This window comes from Lampetra planeri, chromosome 39 (assembly GCF_965212315.1).
Source record: "Lampetra planeri chromosome 39, kcLamPlan1.2.h2, whole genome shotgun sequence".
NCBI lineage: Eukaryota > Metazoa > Chordata > Hyperoartia > Petromyzontiformes > Petromyzontidae > Lampetra > Lampetra planeri.
This window is the reverse complement of record NC_136145.1, coordinates 6,569,247-6,586,983: the sequence shown is the minus strand read 5'-3', so window position 1 is coordinate 6,586,983 and position 17,737 is coordinate 6,569,247. Positions and strand designations below refer to the sequence as shown.

General features: G+C 48.6%; 2 protein-coding genes across 3 annotated transcripts in view; one reads left to right on the top strand and one right to left on the bottom strand.

Annotated features, from left to right (window-relative positions):
* Positions 1-17,737, top strand: part of LOC144731553 (procathepsin L-like) — a 429,171-nt gene that overhangs the window by 288,637 nt on the left and 122,797 nt on the right. The gene's annotated exons all lie outside the window — the stretch shown is intronic.
* On the bottom strand, positions 1,795-16,315 carry LOC144731544 (mucin-1-like). Of its 2 annotated transcripts, XM_078612669.1 has the most exons (8): positions 16,094-16,315; positions 13,647-13,993; positions 11,837-11,904; positions 10,521-10,669; positions 7,615-7,706; positions 6,592-6,744; positions 4,601-4,680; positions 1,795-2,768 (listed from the first exon to the last, which is right to left on the bottom strand). In XM_078612669.1, the coding sequence occupies exons 1-7, from the start codon at positions 16,170-16,172 to the stop codon at positions 4,633-4,635; spliced, it is 936 nt and encodes a 311-aa protein (XP_078468795.1). In that variant the 5' UTR covers positions 16,173-16,315; the 3' UTR covers positions 1,795-2,768; positions 4,601-4,632. The 2 variants fall into 2 exon arrangements, with proteins under 2 accessions (XP_078468795.1, XP_078468794.1); XM_078612668.1 differs by having other exon boundaries at positions 1,795-4,680; positions 16,094-16,280.

The window sequence follows — 17,737 nt, the reverse complement described above, 5'->3', positions numbered from 1 at the left end:
TACTCTCTCTCTGTCTCTCTGAAGTGTCTGGTCTGCTGTGATCAGAGAGTTTGTCCTGTTCGGAGAATGGACTGTTCTTGTTTTAGGAATGTAGAGTTTCCAACACTTATCTCATCGTGACTTTGGGGCGGTCAGTAAAATAAGTACAACTTTGTGTACTGTCAACAGTGTTGTCATCTTGCGGAGAAAGTGGCACTGATGGCACAAATTCCACGTAGTGGTTGATGTGGAATTTCCCTACACTGGTTCATAGCTGATAAACGCTTTGTTGATTAAACCAATGGAGATTAACATTTTAAATGTGTAAAGTCCTTTCTGTAATAGTATATATCAAGACGAAGATTCCCCATATTGCCTACATTGGCTGTTGTGGCATGTGCTGTAAGCGAGCACCTTTATGATACAAAAACAAACATCACCCTTATAGCCGTGAAAAAAGTGTTGGGGAAAGTGCTCTTACCACGCATCTTTTTAAGAATGGCATGAGCAAGTGGTGTTACCAGCACCACGCTCAGCCACGTGTCTCCCCAGTGCTGATTTAACACACCGCACCAGGTACTAATTTAAGGCTGAATCGACCCAGGGGAGGTCCAGGAGCAGTTCACATATGAGCCACTGATGTTGGCCGTGGCCGGGAACCGAACTCGGGTCGCCAGATTCGTAGCGCAGTGCACGAACCACTACAATACCGCTTCCCACCTGTCAAACAAGCACACACACACACGCGTGTGCAGGGCCACGCAGCCATGGCCACATTCATTGCCTCTGCACTGCAGGTAGTGGGGTCGTCCGTGTCTATGCCGCTGCATGGAGCATAACCAAAGCTTGAAGGTTGTTGCTGCAGCGTCGTATGTATGATGAACCTCTCGCACTGTGCGTAGCCAACCGCGCTAATCAGATGAGTGGTCGAAGGACAACAAACTAAACACAAAAAGCAGTTCTAAAGAAATGGGTTTTCAATCTAGATGATTCAAAAGTGCATAGCTCCAGTGGCTTCCTCGTCTCGGAAGGAAGAGCGTTCCAGACGGCCGCAGAAGTGTTTACCGCAGAGAGAGCGAGAGAGAGAAGTACTCGGGACCCGGGGGTTACTATTTGTTTATTCTGTCGCTTTGTGAATAACTTTCTCGGAAACGTAAAGTAAAGCTCCATGAACGCTGGATTTGAACGTTGCCGTTGTCCGTGCGTGTTACCATGAATGTAAATTGACTCGCTCGTGTCCCCCCCTCCTCCTCCCCCCCAACAACGCAACTAATGCACTTTCGGACGTGTTTGGACCTTCCCAGGGTGGTAACATCCCCTTTGGGATACGCATGCTTCCTACCTTCCTTTTTGTTTTTGTACATATACATTTTACCAAACAAACAACAACAATAACCCCCCTTGCCCAACTGATTCATTCCCCACGCCCTTTCCACCAAACACACACACACACGCCAAACCCATAACCGTAGGTGTTTGTTGTGTCTTTGACTCTCTTTTTTTTTTGTAAATGAAATACAAAACGAGGGGTGAGGGACACACACACAAAAAAGCATCGATGGATTTGTGTACAATGAAAAAAATTGGGGCATCATATCGCATATTTTGCTATTTTTAAGGTGAGATAGTCTGTGTACAGTGGTGACGTTGATGAGTATGTAATACTCAATGTGGTGTATCTTCTGTTTGCTGTTATAGGAATTCTCGTCTGTAAAAGTGTTTGGTGTCAAACACTAATTATCTGCTGTTCTGGCAAAAAAAAAAGCTATATATTTTTGTTCTTTTTGAGAAGCAAGTAAACGTCATACCAAGTCGCGGGGTTTTGTGGTGTTTATTGCGTTTGCTAGAACACAATTGCAAAGACATGTTAAAAATAAAGAAGTACGGTATGGTATGGTATATAAGTACGGTATATTAAAACGTTTAAACGAAAACGTCACCGATGAAACGTGGAGCAACAAAAGACCAAGAAGTCTCTTTGCAAGCCAAACTAATTTACTACGACGACTACATTTGATAGCAAATGGTGGGTGGGGGGGAGCGAAAGGTTGTAGCATTTGAGCTGCTTTACAATGGCCAAGTTGGAAAATCGAAACGGAAAGTGCAAGTTCATTATGTTCAAGTTAGCGTGTGAACCTGCAAAAGCAACGAACTGCTGCGTTTTCATTCAATTCCAGTGGTTAAAATGCAAAAAACAGGACAAGTTTCTTTAAAAAATATTTTATAACGTAAACTGCATATTAAAACGTAAACTATATCTCATCCATTGTAATATCACAGATACTAGATATTTTTATCTGGTTATTAGTTTTTTAATATGTATACAATTATAAATGTGGTGTTTTTTTATTATGTTGGAAAAAAAAATGTCCTAGCCCCCAAAAAAGCAAAGCGTGCATTGTGTTAATCCAATAGGGCTTTCGAAAAAAATAGCGAAAAGCGCAGCCCCCTGCAATTGCTTTGCTCACCCCACTGCCGGCAGAAGGGCCCCCTCAAGAGAGGCCCCCTCAAGAGAGGCCCCCTCCAAAAATCTTGGCCATGATGGTGGGGGGAACCTTGGGAGGATGGCCACAGAGTAACCCCCACCACTCTACCCCGTCACACAACACGACCCTGCCGCTCGACCTCGCTCAGGTTGAAGACGATGTTCACCCACGCCGTTGGCAACTCCTCGAGGCGTGCGAGCTACCGGGCGGGCGCTCCAACGTCACGGAGAAGAGGGGCGCTCGGAAGAGTGGACACGCGCGACGAAGTGGCACCTCCGTTTTGAACTCGACGCCGGTGAAGTTCTATTTATTCGCGTTAATGGAAAAAAAAAAGTTCAATTTGACGTCGAAAAAAATAAAAAGTTTGGTATTCGTGCAATTCTTATGACGCCACGGCTATCACAAAGACGCCATGGCTCTTCACAAATGATGATAGTCTGTAGTAGTTTCACAATAGTGGGGGGGTGGGGGGGGGTGACATTACTTAAGCAATTAAGTAATTTGTGATGAGGTTCGAAATGTAATTTTGACCGCGACGACAGCACCACGTGGCCTGCTCTTTTGCCTAATAGCGTCACGACATTATGAACGTCCACCGAGAGGCCGTGCGTCTATTGTTTGTACACCGCCCACTTGCAGCAGTTAATCAGGGAGGCCCGCTGGCCTTCAACTGCAAACCTTTGCAACGAGCTGCAGCTTCGTTGCCATCACCGCCCCCTCCCCGAGAGCGCGGTAGGTGTTTAGTTTTCAAGATTAACAATTCTCATGGTGGCTGGATGGTTCGTGGTGTTCGTAATGACCGTGTCGGCCAGCACTCAGCCAGCACTGCTGAGATGCTGGGTTCAGGTCTGGGTTTTTTTTTTGGTCTTTCGTGATGTAAACCGGGCTCGTAAGTGCCATGTGATACAAGCTGATACACTCAGCCTGGTCACCAATGACTCTACACAGACACCATATAAAAATTTGGTATACCACTATATTCATACTGCTGCATTTTAAGAGAGCAAAACAATACGGGCATAGTATGTTTAATATTAAAGGCGTATTGTTGCATAACGCGTGGCATGTGTTCCTGATCAACAGCGTGCAAGTCGAATAATGCTGTTTTGAAGTTTGTTTTCCCATAGACGTATGGGGTGGGGGGTGCGTTACCAAATAAAATGTAAGTATTTTATTTAATTATTCTTGCCCTGGATTTACAAAATACGTATAAATGTAATGCTAAATTATATCACCGTTACAAAAAATACTTTAAAAAGGAGTTTAATAACAATTGATGAGATGAAAAGATTACTACTTGCAATGATTACTTAATAGGGAATCATTTCAGGGCTTCTTGAACGCTTGAGTGGGCGGCTGCTGCTGCTGCTTCTACTCAGCTCTATCTGTGGTGGGCACCGTGATGCCATCGGGATTTATTTTTGTTATAATTGAAAACATTTTTAAAATTATAAAACCGTAGTTTTACAATTTTCGGGGTTTTTTTCTCTTCTCTCCAGTATATGTGCCCCTAAAAGATTAACCGCGAAACTGCAGATTCGCACGTTACGCGAGGGATGCCTTGCTGTTATTGCTTCAGCAGAATAGACAACGTTGGAAGAATGTGGTGTAAATGCATCTGTTACATCATTCATTGGTGGGGCTGTTCATTGGGGGGACTCTTAAGCAAAAGTAAAAACAAATTAAATTAAAAGCCCCCTCGCCTTTCCATTTTAAAACTCCTAGCGAGATGACGGAAGAGATGTAGACATGAAAAAATGTTGAGATGAAAGACCATAGATACAGGCAAGTTTAAAGATGAGATCTTAATTGACTTTATAGAAATTGGCGTGTTATGTTGAGGTTTGAATTTGAGCCGATATATTTCAAGCACCCAGATACATTTTTTAAAATTAATCCGGGGCTCCCCTTAGCTGCTTTAGGGCCCTAAGCTTTGCCAATGTCGATGTTTTTGTTTTGCCTCGCAGCGCCGCTGGTCACATTCGCTTGGTAACCGGGCTTTAATTTGTGCTTCATGTTAACGGAGATGGCTGCGGCGTTGAGGATTTCTGCGACGCATGTGGTGATGAGGCTTGTGAGCCTCCTGCTGGCGGGAGCTGTGACGAAGTGAACGGGAGCCGAACGCCCGAATTTACCAGCGGAATCGGCAGGCATCCCGGATCCAGAATCACATCGGCGATTCCATTCCTTTGTTGGTGAATGTCATTCCCGAATTCTGTAGAGAAGCACACACACACAAGCAGTTGTTAATGCAATCAAATGCGGCTTAAAATTATTGATTACAGCTCACCTCTTCTCTATCGTCCATTCTCTTTCTCTTCCCTCGCCTCGTCCCTTCAGACCTTCCCATCCCTCCCCGAGCCTTTCGTGATCCCTAAGCACCCCTCTATCGCTGTCACCCATTCCTCAATACCTTGTAGCACTGCCCCTGCCATCTAAATCATTCTATTCTGTCGGCGTTTCGTAAACTGTGTCCAGCACCTTGAGTGAAGGCGCTCTGTAAATGGGCTGTCTGGTAGGGTGGGGATGGTTGAGTTTGTATTTGTTTGTGTTTGGGTGATTTATGTATGTATTTATGTATGTTTGGGTGATTTATGTGATTTATGTTTGGGTGATTTATGTACCTTTCTTGTACTTTGCACTTCTGGCATGTTGTTGTACTGTTTGTTGTTGTAACGTTCTAACCCCGTGCCCAGACTGGACATCTGTGAAAAGGAGCTTTATAGCTCATCGGATTCCTCATGCAGTACAAATAATTATTCTCCAAAAATATTCCGGAAATATAAATTAGATGAAATTACATTCGAAGTCTAGTCAAAGCGTGTCTTTGAGGTGGTGGGGGGGGGAATTGCGTGTCTCTCACACCAATAATTTATAATTAATTAAGGAGCGTTCATAATCAAGGTTTTTGGGTTAGATTGCGTAAGTATAAATGTGTCGTAACCCTCCACCACCCGACAGCCAGTAAGGTTTGTCACGTAAACAACGTGCCAGTTAGTTGTTAATACTTCAACGCACCGGTGTGTCGGAGAGTAAATCCACAACATTTACAATTTGACTACGGCGTTTCGCTGGTAATTACATCCAGCATCATCGGGCGATTTGGCGCGTTGTTTACGTGACAAACCTTACCGGCTGTGTTAGGTGGTGGAGGGTTATGACAGATTTATACAGGTAGGAACAACAAGTTCCACACTGCTGCGTGACACGGATCGCACGAATGCGCTGTCTAACCAAGTTCCTACCTGCCCACTCCGAAGGAACGTGTTATTCTTGGTTCTTTCGGTAAAGTCACGTAGAAGGGAAATAATAAAATAATGAAAATAAAACAATATTTCTTATTTCCCTTCTACGTGACTTTACCGAAAGAACCAAGAATATGAATCCCTGCAGTCACGAAAGCTTTAAAACGAGACAGATTTATACTTACGCGATCTAACCCAAAACACTTTATTACGAATAATATTGGTCGCAAATGCCTACGTGTTAAACCAAATTAAGTAGCGTGTGACAAAACATTTCACTGCTTTAGTCAACCAGACGATGAGAGCGACTCCATGGAATCCGCAGACACGAGGCCTTGACTACAACTCCACAGGATGACTGATGAAAAAGAATGTTGATGTGAACACTGACCGACACTGCATGGAGGGTATGGGCATCATCCAGCAGTGGATTAACCAAGAGGCACTAAATTATAATCGCTCAATCGTTATTTTACTCGCCAATATCGCCCTACAATAAAGTAGGCATCGGTGCACCGTACAACAGAACGGGAACGCTACAGGAGTACGGAACAAGAATAATGAAAAAAACCCGCCAGGACCACAGCCGTGAACATTGCCCGAGCGAAACTCGGTTCTGTGGGATTTACTAAGGTGACAGAGTGCAACCGCGCGCAGTGAATATATATGTACGTGGTGAGTAAAATAAAAGAACAAATGAAGCTTTCGTTTTTTTCGAGAAGCAAAGTCGGAACCGATGTGTCTTGCACGGAATTGAGCGACGCTCGGCGCGTTTGGGACGTCCGGTCATGTGAAGACATCCCCGCCGTCGCACCGCGGTGTGGGCGAGCGCTAGGGGCGGCGAGGGGGCGCGGTGGTGGGGGGGGTGCGAGTGGTGGCACCTCAACGTAGGGGCTGAGCACGGCCTTGGACTGGTTGAGCGTGCCGTGCGTGTCGTACAGCGGGTAGGAGGACGCCGTCTCGCCGGTGTAGTACAGCTCCGTGCCGCCGTCGCCGTACGGGGCCGCGCAGCCTCTACGGCAGCACCACACCGCCTGCAGGGAGAGTAGCGCCGGCTCGTCGCACCGGCTCATCACACTGGCGAGTTCGATTCAACCTCCCGGTCGCGGCGGTTTAAACAACCACGGCGCAAGCGGACAAAACGGATACGCTACAGTTGTGCGATCGGAAGGGTGGCGTCGTGCGGTGGAGCAAAGCGTGGGTGCCCCTGGGTGCCCCCCCTCCCCCTCCTCTTCCAAGACGTTCCGCCCAGTGTGGGGAAAACCGAGGCCACAAAAGGCCCTCGAGAATGCTCTCATGAGCCAGCGCTTGCAGTGCCGCACCTGCGCCCCCCTCTCGGTGTGTTATTGCGTAACGCGGATCCGCCAGCCGAGGACTGCGTTCGAGTCGAAATCTTCCCACGCCAAGTCTGCCAGCGCCGTGGCCACCACAGTCGCGTGTCCCGACACGGCTGCGACTTTGTTTACCGGTCTGCGGGCCCACGGGTGAAACGGTGGAATTCCAAAACGGTCCAGAAATTCAACCGCGAATCGGTGCCTTCGTAAGTCTACGACACGTGAATGTGCGTGTTATTGTTGTTAATACTGAATTAGTGTTATCCAGAAAAAGCCTCACTGGGTGTCAAGATTCTGTTTGTCGGAGGGTCCGGCTGCATTGGGCTAACTGATAGTCAGCAGTTTGTTTCGCAGTCGGGGAGCGTTGTCGCCATTCGCTCTTTTTTCCCCAACTCAGTAATTCGTGGGTAAAATTTCACCTTTGGTAAAAATTGGACCGAAACGCCGGCACACGCACGCATGCACGCACGCGTGTGCTGTCGCTCACTCTTTCATCACATAACGTCACGAGGTTTTTAACATCCACGGCGCGTCCGCATTGCATGCTGGGCTTCTGACAGTCGTACTCACACACGCCAGCAGGATGATGACGTTGAGCAGGAGGATGGTGCTGGTTAGGGCCAGGAGGGCGATGGACCAGGAGGGGAACTCGTTCGTGACTCCTGTGGGAGCGGGAGAGGCGGCGGTTCAATTCGTGGCCGTCTCGACCGTTCAGAAACCGAGCGAGGGCCCATTGGCACCTCCGATTAGCGCGGTTGGGTCTACGCATGTGTGCGAGATGAGTTCAACATGCATGCGTGCGTACGTTGAGACAGTAGACCTGATTCCTGTGTTTGATGTGGTGTGTTGAATCAAGTGTTGTTGTCATTCACGGCGAGAAAATTCTACGACTGAACCCAAACAATATTTGGGAGAGAAATGGTCCTGTCAGCTGTTTCCTACTGATTTGGCCACTTCGATTCGCTGGATTAAGACGACACCTTCCGTCAACACACAAACTACTCTACTGTTGTTTGCTGTTGTCGTTGTTTTTGCTGAAGGCAAATCAAATACATTATGCACTGCAATAAATGTAAAATGCTGTCAGAGTCAACGAATTAAAAGTAATTCCCATACAGGTTACGTACGGTTGGGAATGTGTCCTCTGAAATAAGTTAAACGTCCCAAGTTATAATTTTGCAATAAAATAGCAGCTGTTAAATGTTCAGAAGAATCAGAATCTTTACGCTGGTGGAATCCGATGAGCTTATGAAGCTCTTCTGCACAGGCGTATTTTGCGAGTGAGAAAACCGGCAGATGCACGAAGATAATTACCCGCGACACGAGCGTGGTGAACGCAAAGCAAAAAGCGCTCGGAATGCCCCAAGATGGGTAGCGGTGCGAACGGTGGCACTGTAATGGGGTTAATGTCATATTGATTTGGCAGCACATTAATCATTGATACCGAATTGCCTCAATGAGGGATGAGTGGGGTAATTATCAAAAAGGCGGGTAATAAAAAAAAAACACAAGGATAGCTTATAAATAATTAGAATTGCGCATGCAAAATTCATAGCGCGTTTGAAAAAAAAAAATTTGCATGTTAAAACTTCAAAGAAGAATCGTAAATTTGTGCTCTCTGATCCAGTGACCGGCGCCGAATCTCAAAACCCCCAGTCAACATCAAGCCAAAGGGATGTGGCTGCTGGATGATCGCTCCCCCAGTCTTCTGTGCCATTGACAGACTGCCGCTGTTGAGATCCACGCTCCAGACCTCCTGCTCCTCCTCTGCTTGCGGATCAATCTCCAGATCTCAACCCACTGTCCGTGCTCACCGTTCACTGTGTGCGGAAGGCCGAAAGGATGTTTTGACGGCTTAAACAACTTAATTTGTGCGCCTTTTGGCGTCAACTGGTCAAACCCATGTGAGACTAGGCTCTAAGGAAAGCTGTCTCGGGTGTGGAACAATCAACTTCAAGGACAGTGCATATATTATCAGAGTTATGTTTTTTGTTTGCATTATGGCTGCAGGTATTGTGGTCTATGCAAACATGACTCCTTGTAAAAAAGGTGTCAGTTTTGTTGCCAGATAGAAGGGTAAAAATACCAATTATCAACTTAATTTAGTCAAGTAAATGTGAGAGTTTCGATTTAAAGCTTTCGTGACTGCAGGGATTCATCTTCTTGGTTCTTTCGGTAAAGTCACGTAGAAGGGAAGTAATAAAATAATAAAAACAGGTGAAGAACCTGAGGACGGCTGCTTGCGTTGTGGCCGAAACGTCGTGAGAATTATTTTATTATGTTTTGTTTTTATTATTTTATTACTTCCCTTCTACGTGACTTTACCGAAAGAACCAAGAAGATGAATGTGAGAGGCAGAGCACATGGATGAGCATGGCTTCCAAGGTAAATGATTCGCCGAATTCCATACATCAGGTAGACACATCGCATTATGATTGCTAGTGTACAAATGCATGTAAAAATTGCATCACTGCAACGGTCCAGGCACGGTGTTTTACACTGCCGACTGTTGATTCCCACACCTACGTATGAACGTTGAACTTCTTTCGCACCATACGTAGCCAACCGTGCCAATCGGAGGTGCGAGGGGGAAGGACAACAAGACTGAACACAAAAAGCAGTTTCAAAGAAATTAGTTTTCAATTTAGATTTAAAAGTGCATAGCTCCAGTAGCTTCTTCATATCGGAGTGATTATATTAGAATGGGATTGTGGGTGTTTTCCTGTCGCCGCAGCGTCATGAGCGCACGAACGGCGTTCCGGCTCGGATTCTTTGGTTGTCGTGTGTTTAAGACGAACGTCTTTGCCGTATTACCCAGAATTCTGCCTCTTACTCAAGTTTGGCTTCGTGTTTTTTTTTTTTACCAGCACCAAATGCCTTCGCTCACACCGAGTCATCTTCACAAGTGTTGTCGTGCCCCCCAGCCCAGTTACAGGCACACGGACGACGGTCAGCCAGATGGACAGAGATCACGCAAGGACGCTTCCAACCTTAGGGGCCGTCCATAAATGACGTCACGCGATTTTGGACGATTTTTGACCCCCTCCCCGACTCGTCACACAGCGTCACAAAAAGTCAGACCCCCCCCTCAAATATGACGTCACAAAGCTCTGCCCCCCACCCCAAAATATATATATAAAACATGCTTCAAATCGCTTTAAACTATTGTTATTGTAGTGCGTATTTAATGACGCGCTGCACTCTGATGTTGAAGGAGAAAACATTTATTAAAAAGTCTATTTAATTAAGTAGAACGTGTTGTCTATATTTATTTAGAGTTGCGCATTTTGATGTGACATCACATTTCTGAACCCCCCCCCTCGTCACACATCGTCACAAATGTCTGACAACCCCCCCCCTCCCCTAGGTGCGTGACGTCATTTACGGACGGCCCCTAACGAACGAACGAACCCTGGGTTCGTCCGTCGGCCGTCGTCGTCGTTCGCACGGTGGCGGGCGCCTCGCCGGGGACCCACCGGGCACGATGGGGCCGCTCACGCCGAGCTCGCCGAGCCGCGTGCCCCCGTGGGTGCCGCGCAGGAACGCGTCCGACACGGAGTCCGGGTGGGGGGCCCCGAGCAGAGTGTCGAACAGCAGGTCGGACGTCACCCCCACGGAGCCGCGCCTGGGGTGCAGGGTGGGCGGCAGAGTGGAAGTGGGGGGGGGTGAGCAGGGGAGGGAACGGCGGAAAACGCTAACCGGGTGTCCACGGTGGCTAGGAGATGTTAACTACCTCGCCTGGTATGCAGGAGGTCGTGGGTTCGATCTCGACCCTGACGCCTGCTGCTGTATATTTGGAGTTTGCGTGTCTCTCTCTTTCTCATCATCATCACGGTGGCTAGGAGATGTTGGCTACTTCGCCTGGTATGCGGGAGGTCGTGGGTTTGATCCCGACCCTGACGCCTGCTGCTGTATATTTGGAGTTTGCGTGTTTCTCTCATCATCATCGCGATGGCTATGAGATGTTGACTACCTCGCCTGGTATACAGGAGGTCGTGGGTTCGATCTCGACCCTGACGCCTGCTGTATATTTGGAGTTTGCATGTCTCTCTCATCATCATCATCACGGTGGCTAGAAGATGTTAACTCCCTCGCCTGGTATACAGGAGGTCGTGAGTTCGATCTCGACCCTGACGCCTGCTGCTGTATATTTGGAGTTTGCGTCTCTCTCTCATCATCATCACAGTGGCTAGGAGATGTTAACTACCTCGCCTGTTATGCAGGAGGTCGTGGGTTTGATCCTGACCCTGACGCCTGCTGTATATTTGGAGTTTGCGTGTCTCTCTCTTTCTCATCATCATCACGGTGGCTAGGAGATGTTAACTACCTCGCCTGGTACGCAGGAGGTCCTGGGTTCGACCTCGACCCTGACGCCTGCTGCTGTATATTTGGAGTTTGCGTATCTCTCTCTCTCCCCGTGGTCCGTGGATTTGTCTCCGGGTCCTCCGATTTTTCCCTCCACATTTAGAATCAACGTCCGTTAATAGAGCATTTGGGCTGCTATACATTTCCACGTCATAAGCCACTTCGTTCAGCTATCATTTGTGATACCCAGATCGCTTCTGAAAAAAATAGCTATATATCTCAGTGGGCCTTATCTGGTAAAATAAAAATAGTTTACAAATAGTTTATTAAAATAGTAATAGAATGAGTCCCGTGCGACGGTAAATGTGGTTATGCTGCATGTGGCTGCTCATGCGGGGGAGGGAGGGTGATTCGTGTGGGTGGTGACTCGTGTGGGTGGTGACTCATATATGTGGTGACTTGTGTAGATGCAAGATGTAAACTTTACCAGAACCGGCGCACCACGCTGGTGATGTACGAATCTTTCAACGTCGAATTTTTGAAAACTTGGTCCAGCTGCAAAAGCAAAATAAAAGGAACGTCACGACTTTATTACAGTATCGTTGCTCCATGCCAGACAACACCGGATATATTCTGTATCGGCAAATAATAGTTTGATGGTCATGATGATGATGTGGAGTTTTGTGTTTGTTTGTTATGTGCATTACCTGTTCCAAACTGACTGACTTATAAATAAATACTCAACTTCACATCGTCATCATCATCGTGCGCAGTCACACCATTACGTGCAAATAAATACGTGGCATTATCCGAAGCGGAGGATTGGCAGAGTGATTAGATTGCTGTGCTAGGCGGACCCGAGTTTGATTCCTAACATTGGCCGCGATGTCTGAACCGTGCCCGAGCTCACCCCCATTCACGGGTCTGGCCGAGTCAGCATCGTCGCAAGAAACCACCCCATCGTGATCGTCACCAGATGGGCAGTCCGTCAACGCATCGGTGGACCGACACGGCCGGAATGTATTTATTCGAACGCGTATCTTTTGATGATTCACGCGTGGGAAGTTGCTTCGAAGCAAAAAGAAACTGGCCACTTGCCACGGGTTCGCTTAGTCCGTCGGCCAGAGCAGAACTAGGCAAAATCTACGGTTGCAAACAAAAAAACTTGTAGTAATCCGGTTGATTTACACGGCGAACGAGAGTGGATTTTTTGATTATTTGATAACCCCCGCGCATTCAAAGTGGTTGCACACACAATGCGCTGTTAATGTCCACACACAAACAAAGACAAAGATCTCCCGTATAGCCTAAGCAGACTTGGGGCAAGTGCTGTTAGCGAGCACCTTTGAAGGCTGGAACGATACACGAGGGAGTGGGTGGCCAGCACCACGCCTGAACGCCTTTGTCTCCCCAGTGGCGATGTTTACACACCGCACCAGGTACTCATTTGAGGCTGAGTTGACCTAGGGGAGGCCCAGGACCGGTTCTAACAATCGTCACCGGTGAGCGGGAATCGAACTCGGGTGGCCAGGTTCGTAGCGCAGCGCGCTAACCGCTACACTACCGTTGTCCACACACACAGACACACACAAATAAATTGGAACCACGAAAGTAACGCCACCTTAGGTTGGTACCGACAAGCGAGATATCTGCTCTGGGCTCATCAGGCAACTGCTGTGTTTTCCTGACCTCAATAGCTGCTCGCTGACACAGCGGAACGCACCTTCCGCTCGCTATGCTTGAGAACCCAGCGGCTTAAAAGCCCGGGTCCACGCTCGCGACCTTAGCGGTGAGCTCTGACCACCGAAGTTGCCTGGGCCACCACGCTCGCTGCACAGCGCGCCGGGGCAAGGGCGGGCGCGGCCCTTGAACACTCAGGGGGCCTTTGGCGGCGTTGGCTCAGCGCCCCGGCAATGGGACGCAACCGACGCCCCCGAGTTCAGAGCGAGCGCTCGTGTCTGGGGCCACTCTCACCCCACGCCTAACCGAGCTCCACTTTGACCGCGTTTCCACAGCCGATGCAAGGCGTGCTGGCTCCGTGGCCTCCACCGGGCTGGGTCCGTGGGTCGGTCACGTGTCTCGCTGGCAACCAGGCACGGCAGAATCCGTAAAATATAACAAATATTTATAAATATATATACATGTATCCAGGTGTCCCAAAGCGTTTGGGAAAATCAGGAGTTTGTGCCAGGTTAGACATGTTCTGGGCTCGTGCTTGACAGAGAAACCTAGGGGGATGGGGGGAGGGGTCGGGTGGGTAGTTCGAGGTGTGTGGGGGAAATTGCCCACGTGCTCACCTGAAACGTCACGATTCTCTCCAGCGACCGAAAGGCATCGGACATCGGGTTGTCGAGCTCTGCCGTGAAGTTGCGGTTCTCGATGACGAAGGAGAGAGAGACGGCCACTCTGCTCCGCTTCTCCACGGCGGGCGGCGCTGGCGGAGTGGACGCGCTCTCCGGCGTCGCGCTATCGCTGGAGCCGCTGCCGCCACCGCCGCTTGGCTTCGCCGCGTCGCTCGGACTCTGCGTCCCTGCCGTTGCCACCGCTGCCACCGTCTCTTCTGCTCCGCCCGCCGTGGAGTTTTCGGCACCTGGGGTTCGCCCGGTCGTGGTCGTGGTGGTGGCGTTGGCCGCGCAGACGCCACCTGTCAGGGACCGGCACCGGAGCCACACGAGCGGGTGAACCGAACGTCGAACGAGCACCGATTGCCAAGTCGACACGCGCGCACGTGGAACTTCTTTCGCACTGTACGTAGCCAGCGGTGCTAACCGGAGGTGGGGGACACGTCCGGACCATGTGCCCACGACCTAATGACCCCCCGAATGACCCCGCCCCGCCCCCCAGAATGCACCACGGCTCATGGCGCACTGTGGAGGCAGCAGCGAGGGTTGGTGGATCACAGCGCAAATGTTGGGAAACTTCCCTTCACGTGGGCGTCGAGGAGGAAGCCCGTACCCTGGCTCTGCCCGGAGATGGCGGTACGGTCAAAACGAACCTGTTCCGTCTGTGTGGGGATAGAGCGTTTCCCCCTCACACGCGTGAATGTTCTCTAGGCTTTCCTGTCATATGTAAGAACTCATCAATTGGCCGGTAACACCTTTATAAATAAGAGGACTGCAGAACTTGGGCAATTGTGGTTGCCGGCTCGTCGCGTGGCTGCCTTCCCCGCTCGTTGTCTGTGGTTCCTCCTCGCGCCTCCGAGTTTCTCTCTCCCTCGACGAGAGCGAGCAGATGCTGCGCGGCGCACGTTACAAGTTAAAATTGTTATCTTAAGATTGTAAAATAAATATATGGAATCACATGTTGCTGCAGACAACTAAACCCCTCTCGAAACTGCACAGCTATGCGACATACACGTGTAAAATAACATATCAAACTCGATGTTCTGGTCAACTCATTAAATATTACTTAATATATCTCAACGTTTAAATCAACCCGAGTTCAATTCCCAGCCAGGGCTCACATCAGCAGTCGGTGGTGACATCTCGGCCAGGCCTGGCCCCACGTCTCAACTCTTCTTTCAAGGGTGAGAGCATCGAGGTGGTGCCCATCTCCTGTTTACAGCCATGAGCCAGTGGTGGAAATTCCACATTCCCGTGGCCGAGGGGGGTGGGCGAGTCAATGCAAAGGACAACCGCTGTCTGTTGCCTTCCCCCACATGGAGGGATGATTGTGCCGAAGGGAGTTATGGCAAAGATCCAACCGTCATTGGATTAAAGCGTGGCTGCTGCTGTATTTGGCTTCATTATCGCGAGTCAATACGTAGTCTCCAATGCAGTGGCGGCACTGGCTGTGTGCAGAGCCACGTGGTGACCGAACCAACACTGACCCACGTGACGACAGACAAACAAGTACGCGGAGGGGCCTTCATCCAGCAGTGGATTGACAAATGGGACCGTACATTTACACAATCAGTAGCTTATGCAAATGTGAAAAGATGTGGCCCTGAAATCCGACGGGGTGTATTGGCCTACTCGTCCACGCTGGCCACAGCGGGTGAAACCCATTCACGTCTGCTGGGTGGGTAGAAGCACGAGGGGGGCTTTGAAGGGAATGTCCCCAATCCTTGCGCCTGCCGCGCCGGGAGATACAATTGAACCGGTGGCATCTGGACTGAAAGCCCGATACGCGCACGATGCTCAAGTGTCATTTAAGCCATCAAATTGTCTCACGATATGTTGGTGAAGTTATAAATACCCCACTGCTCGTACTGGTCTGTGTGCGGTGACGAATGGCACACACAAGAATATCAGCCTCCGTTCGCCACTAAGTGGACTTAGAACTAAAAAAACAACTCCTATGTTATTTATTTTACCAGCTAAGGCTCACTGAGCTGCTACATAGCTTTTTTGCAGAAGCGACCTCGCGATCGCCAATGACAGCACGACGAAGTGGCTTATCATGCGCGAAATGTACAGCGGTATCCACATCATTTAAACGTCTGATGTCGTTTAGTCTAATTGTGGAGGGGAAAACCGGAGGACCCGGAGAAAAATCCACGCGACCACGGAGAGATCGATCACCAAAACCCCAAATATACAGCAGCAGGCGTCAGGGAAGGGATCGAACCCGCGACCCGCGACTTCCTGCATACCAGGCGAGAGAGAGCTAACAGCTCGCCACCGCGGCTTAGACGTCAACCACGGCGCTTGTGCCAGGCTAGGTGCACCTCGAGGCCACGTGACGTTTTGAAAGCTCGCCCAACGGGTGTCACACACGCACGCACGCAGACCAGGCGGGGTACCTGTGTGCAGCAGAGCCATCAGGAGCCACGAGAAACACGTGAGGGTCACTACTACCCTGAGCCCCGTGCTCTGGGTCATGGTGTGGGTGAGCGGTGGCGATAGGTGCTGCTGTCGTCGAGGGAGGCAGCCAAAGCCGCTTGCTGTCACGGAGCCGCTGCAAAGGAAACGGACCTCGACAAAAGCCAGACCCAGACTATTTGCGGCACGTCCCTCGAGCAGACGCACACACAGACACACGCAAAAAGACACACGCACACACACACAGACCCACGCACGCACGCACTCCTGCAAACTACACAGCCACACCCACCAAACGCAACCCCTGCCCGAGCATGTTCAAGACGACTTGAGCACGGGGCACTGCAGAGAACAAACTCAGGATTATTTTTGAGCCTTTTCAGTGTGTGTTGGCGAGCGCCTATTAAGGCCTGGTATGATACATTCGCCGGGATGGGTTATGGCCAGCGCAGTGAAAACCATGCCGCCTTTGTCTCCCCAATGCTGATGGTTAACACACTGCGCAAACGAGTCAACTTCAGTTTCAGTTTTCAGTTTCATTTATTAGGTATAACTCTGTGAGCCATGCGGCTCTTGACTCGGGTGCAATCGCAACAAAACATGAACAAGAAACATCTTGAAGTGACTACACGCAGTAGAAAAATCCTGGAAAAAACAGCAAAGTCTTCCAGACAAAACACCGCATTTCAACGCTGTGTGCAAAAATCTCAGTGGGATGCAAGTCAAACAATAACAACCATAAGACAATGTAGATTCAAGTTATCAGGCCAACTCTGTACTACAACAAACAAACATGGCTAGACCAAACCGTTTTCAAAATCACCAAAATAAAGCTATAAAAACAATGTAACAGTGATCATAGGAACTGTGATTCAAATGTAACAATAAACGATATACATAACATGTACGACCAAACTTTGCAGCCAGAATTTGCTGCATGAGTCACTCCATAACAGCAGGAGTATCAGTAGCAGAATGCAAAAATGTAAATACACCTTTAAAGATCTAAGGGGTGGCCCAAGTCAGATTTAATTTCAATTAATGATTAATAATCAATGGTCTCGAGTCGAACCCAGGTCGCTGCCTTATTTGCACAGAGTTCACTGCCGATGGATAACGAAGCTCTTGAGTAAAACGCATTATTATAAATAAAGAAAAAGTCAAACTCAGTTCTGCCTATATATAGCGCCCTTCAGACAAGGCCTCAGCGATTTCCAACACAATCGCAGAATTAAAAAACAAACCCGTTCACATTAAAAAGAAAGAGGTAAACAACCCCCATACGCAGGAAAATATAAGGACAAATAAATTTTGTTTCAGACGAGAACATAAAAACTTTTTTTTAATAAATAAAATAAAAACAAATAAAAATACATAAAAATAAAAAAAATTCTAGAATAAAATTAGAATAAATTTAATGAAATATTGAGACAATTTTTTTTAAAATAATAAATATAAGTAAAATATATGAAAATAAATGTGGTTTCAGACGAGACCCTAAAAACCTCGACTGACGGAGTCTCCCTAACGGAGGCGTCGTTCCACAGACGGGGCCCGTCGACTGAAAGTTGAACACAGATTTTCCTTCACTCTGGTCAGTGCTGCTTGATGAGGGTGCAGGAGGG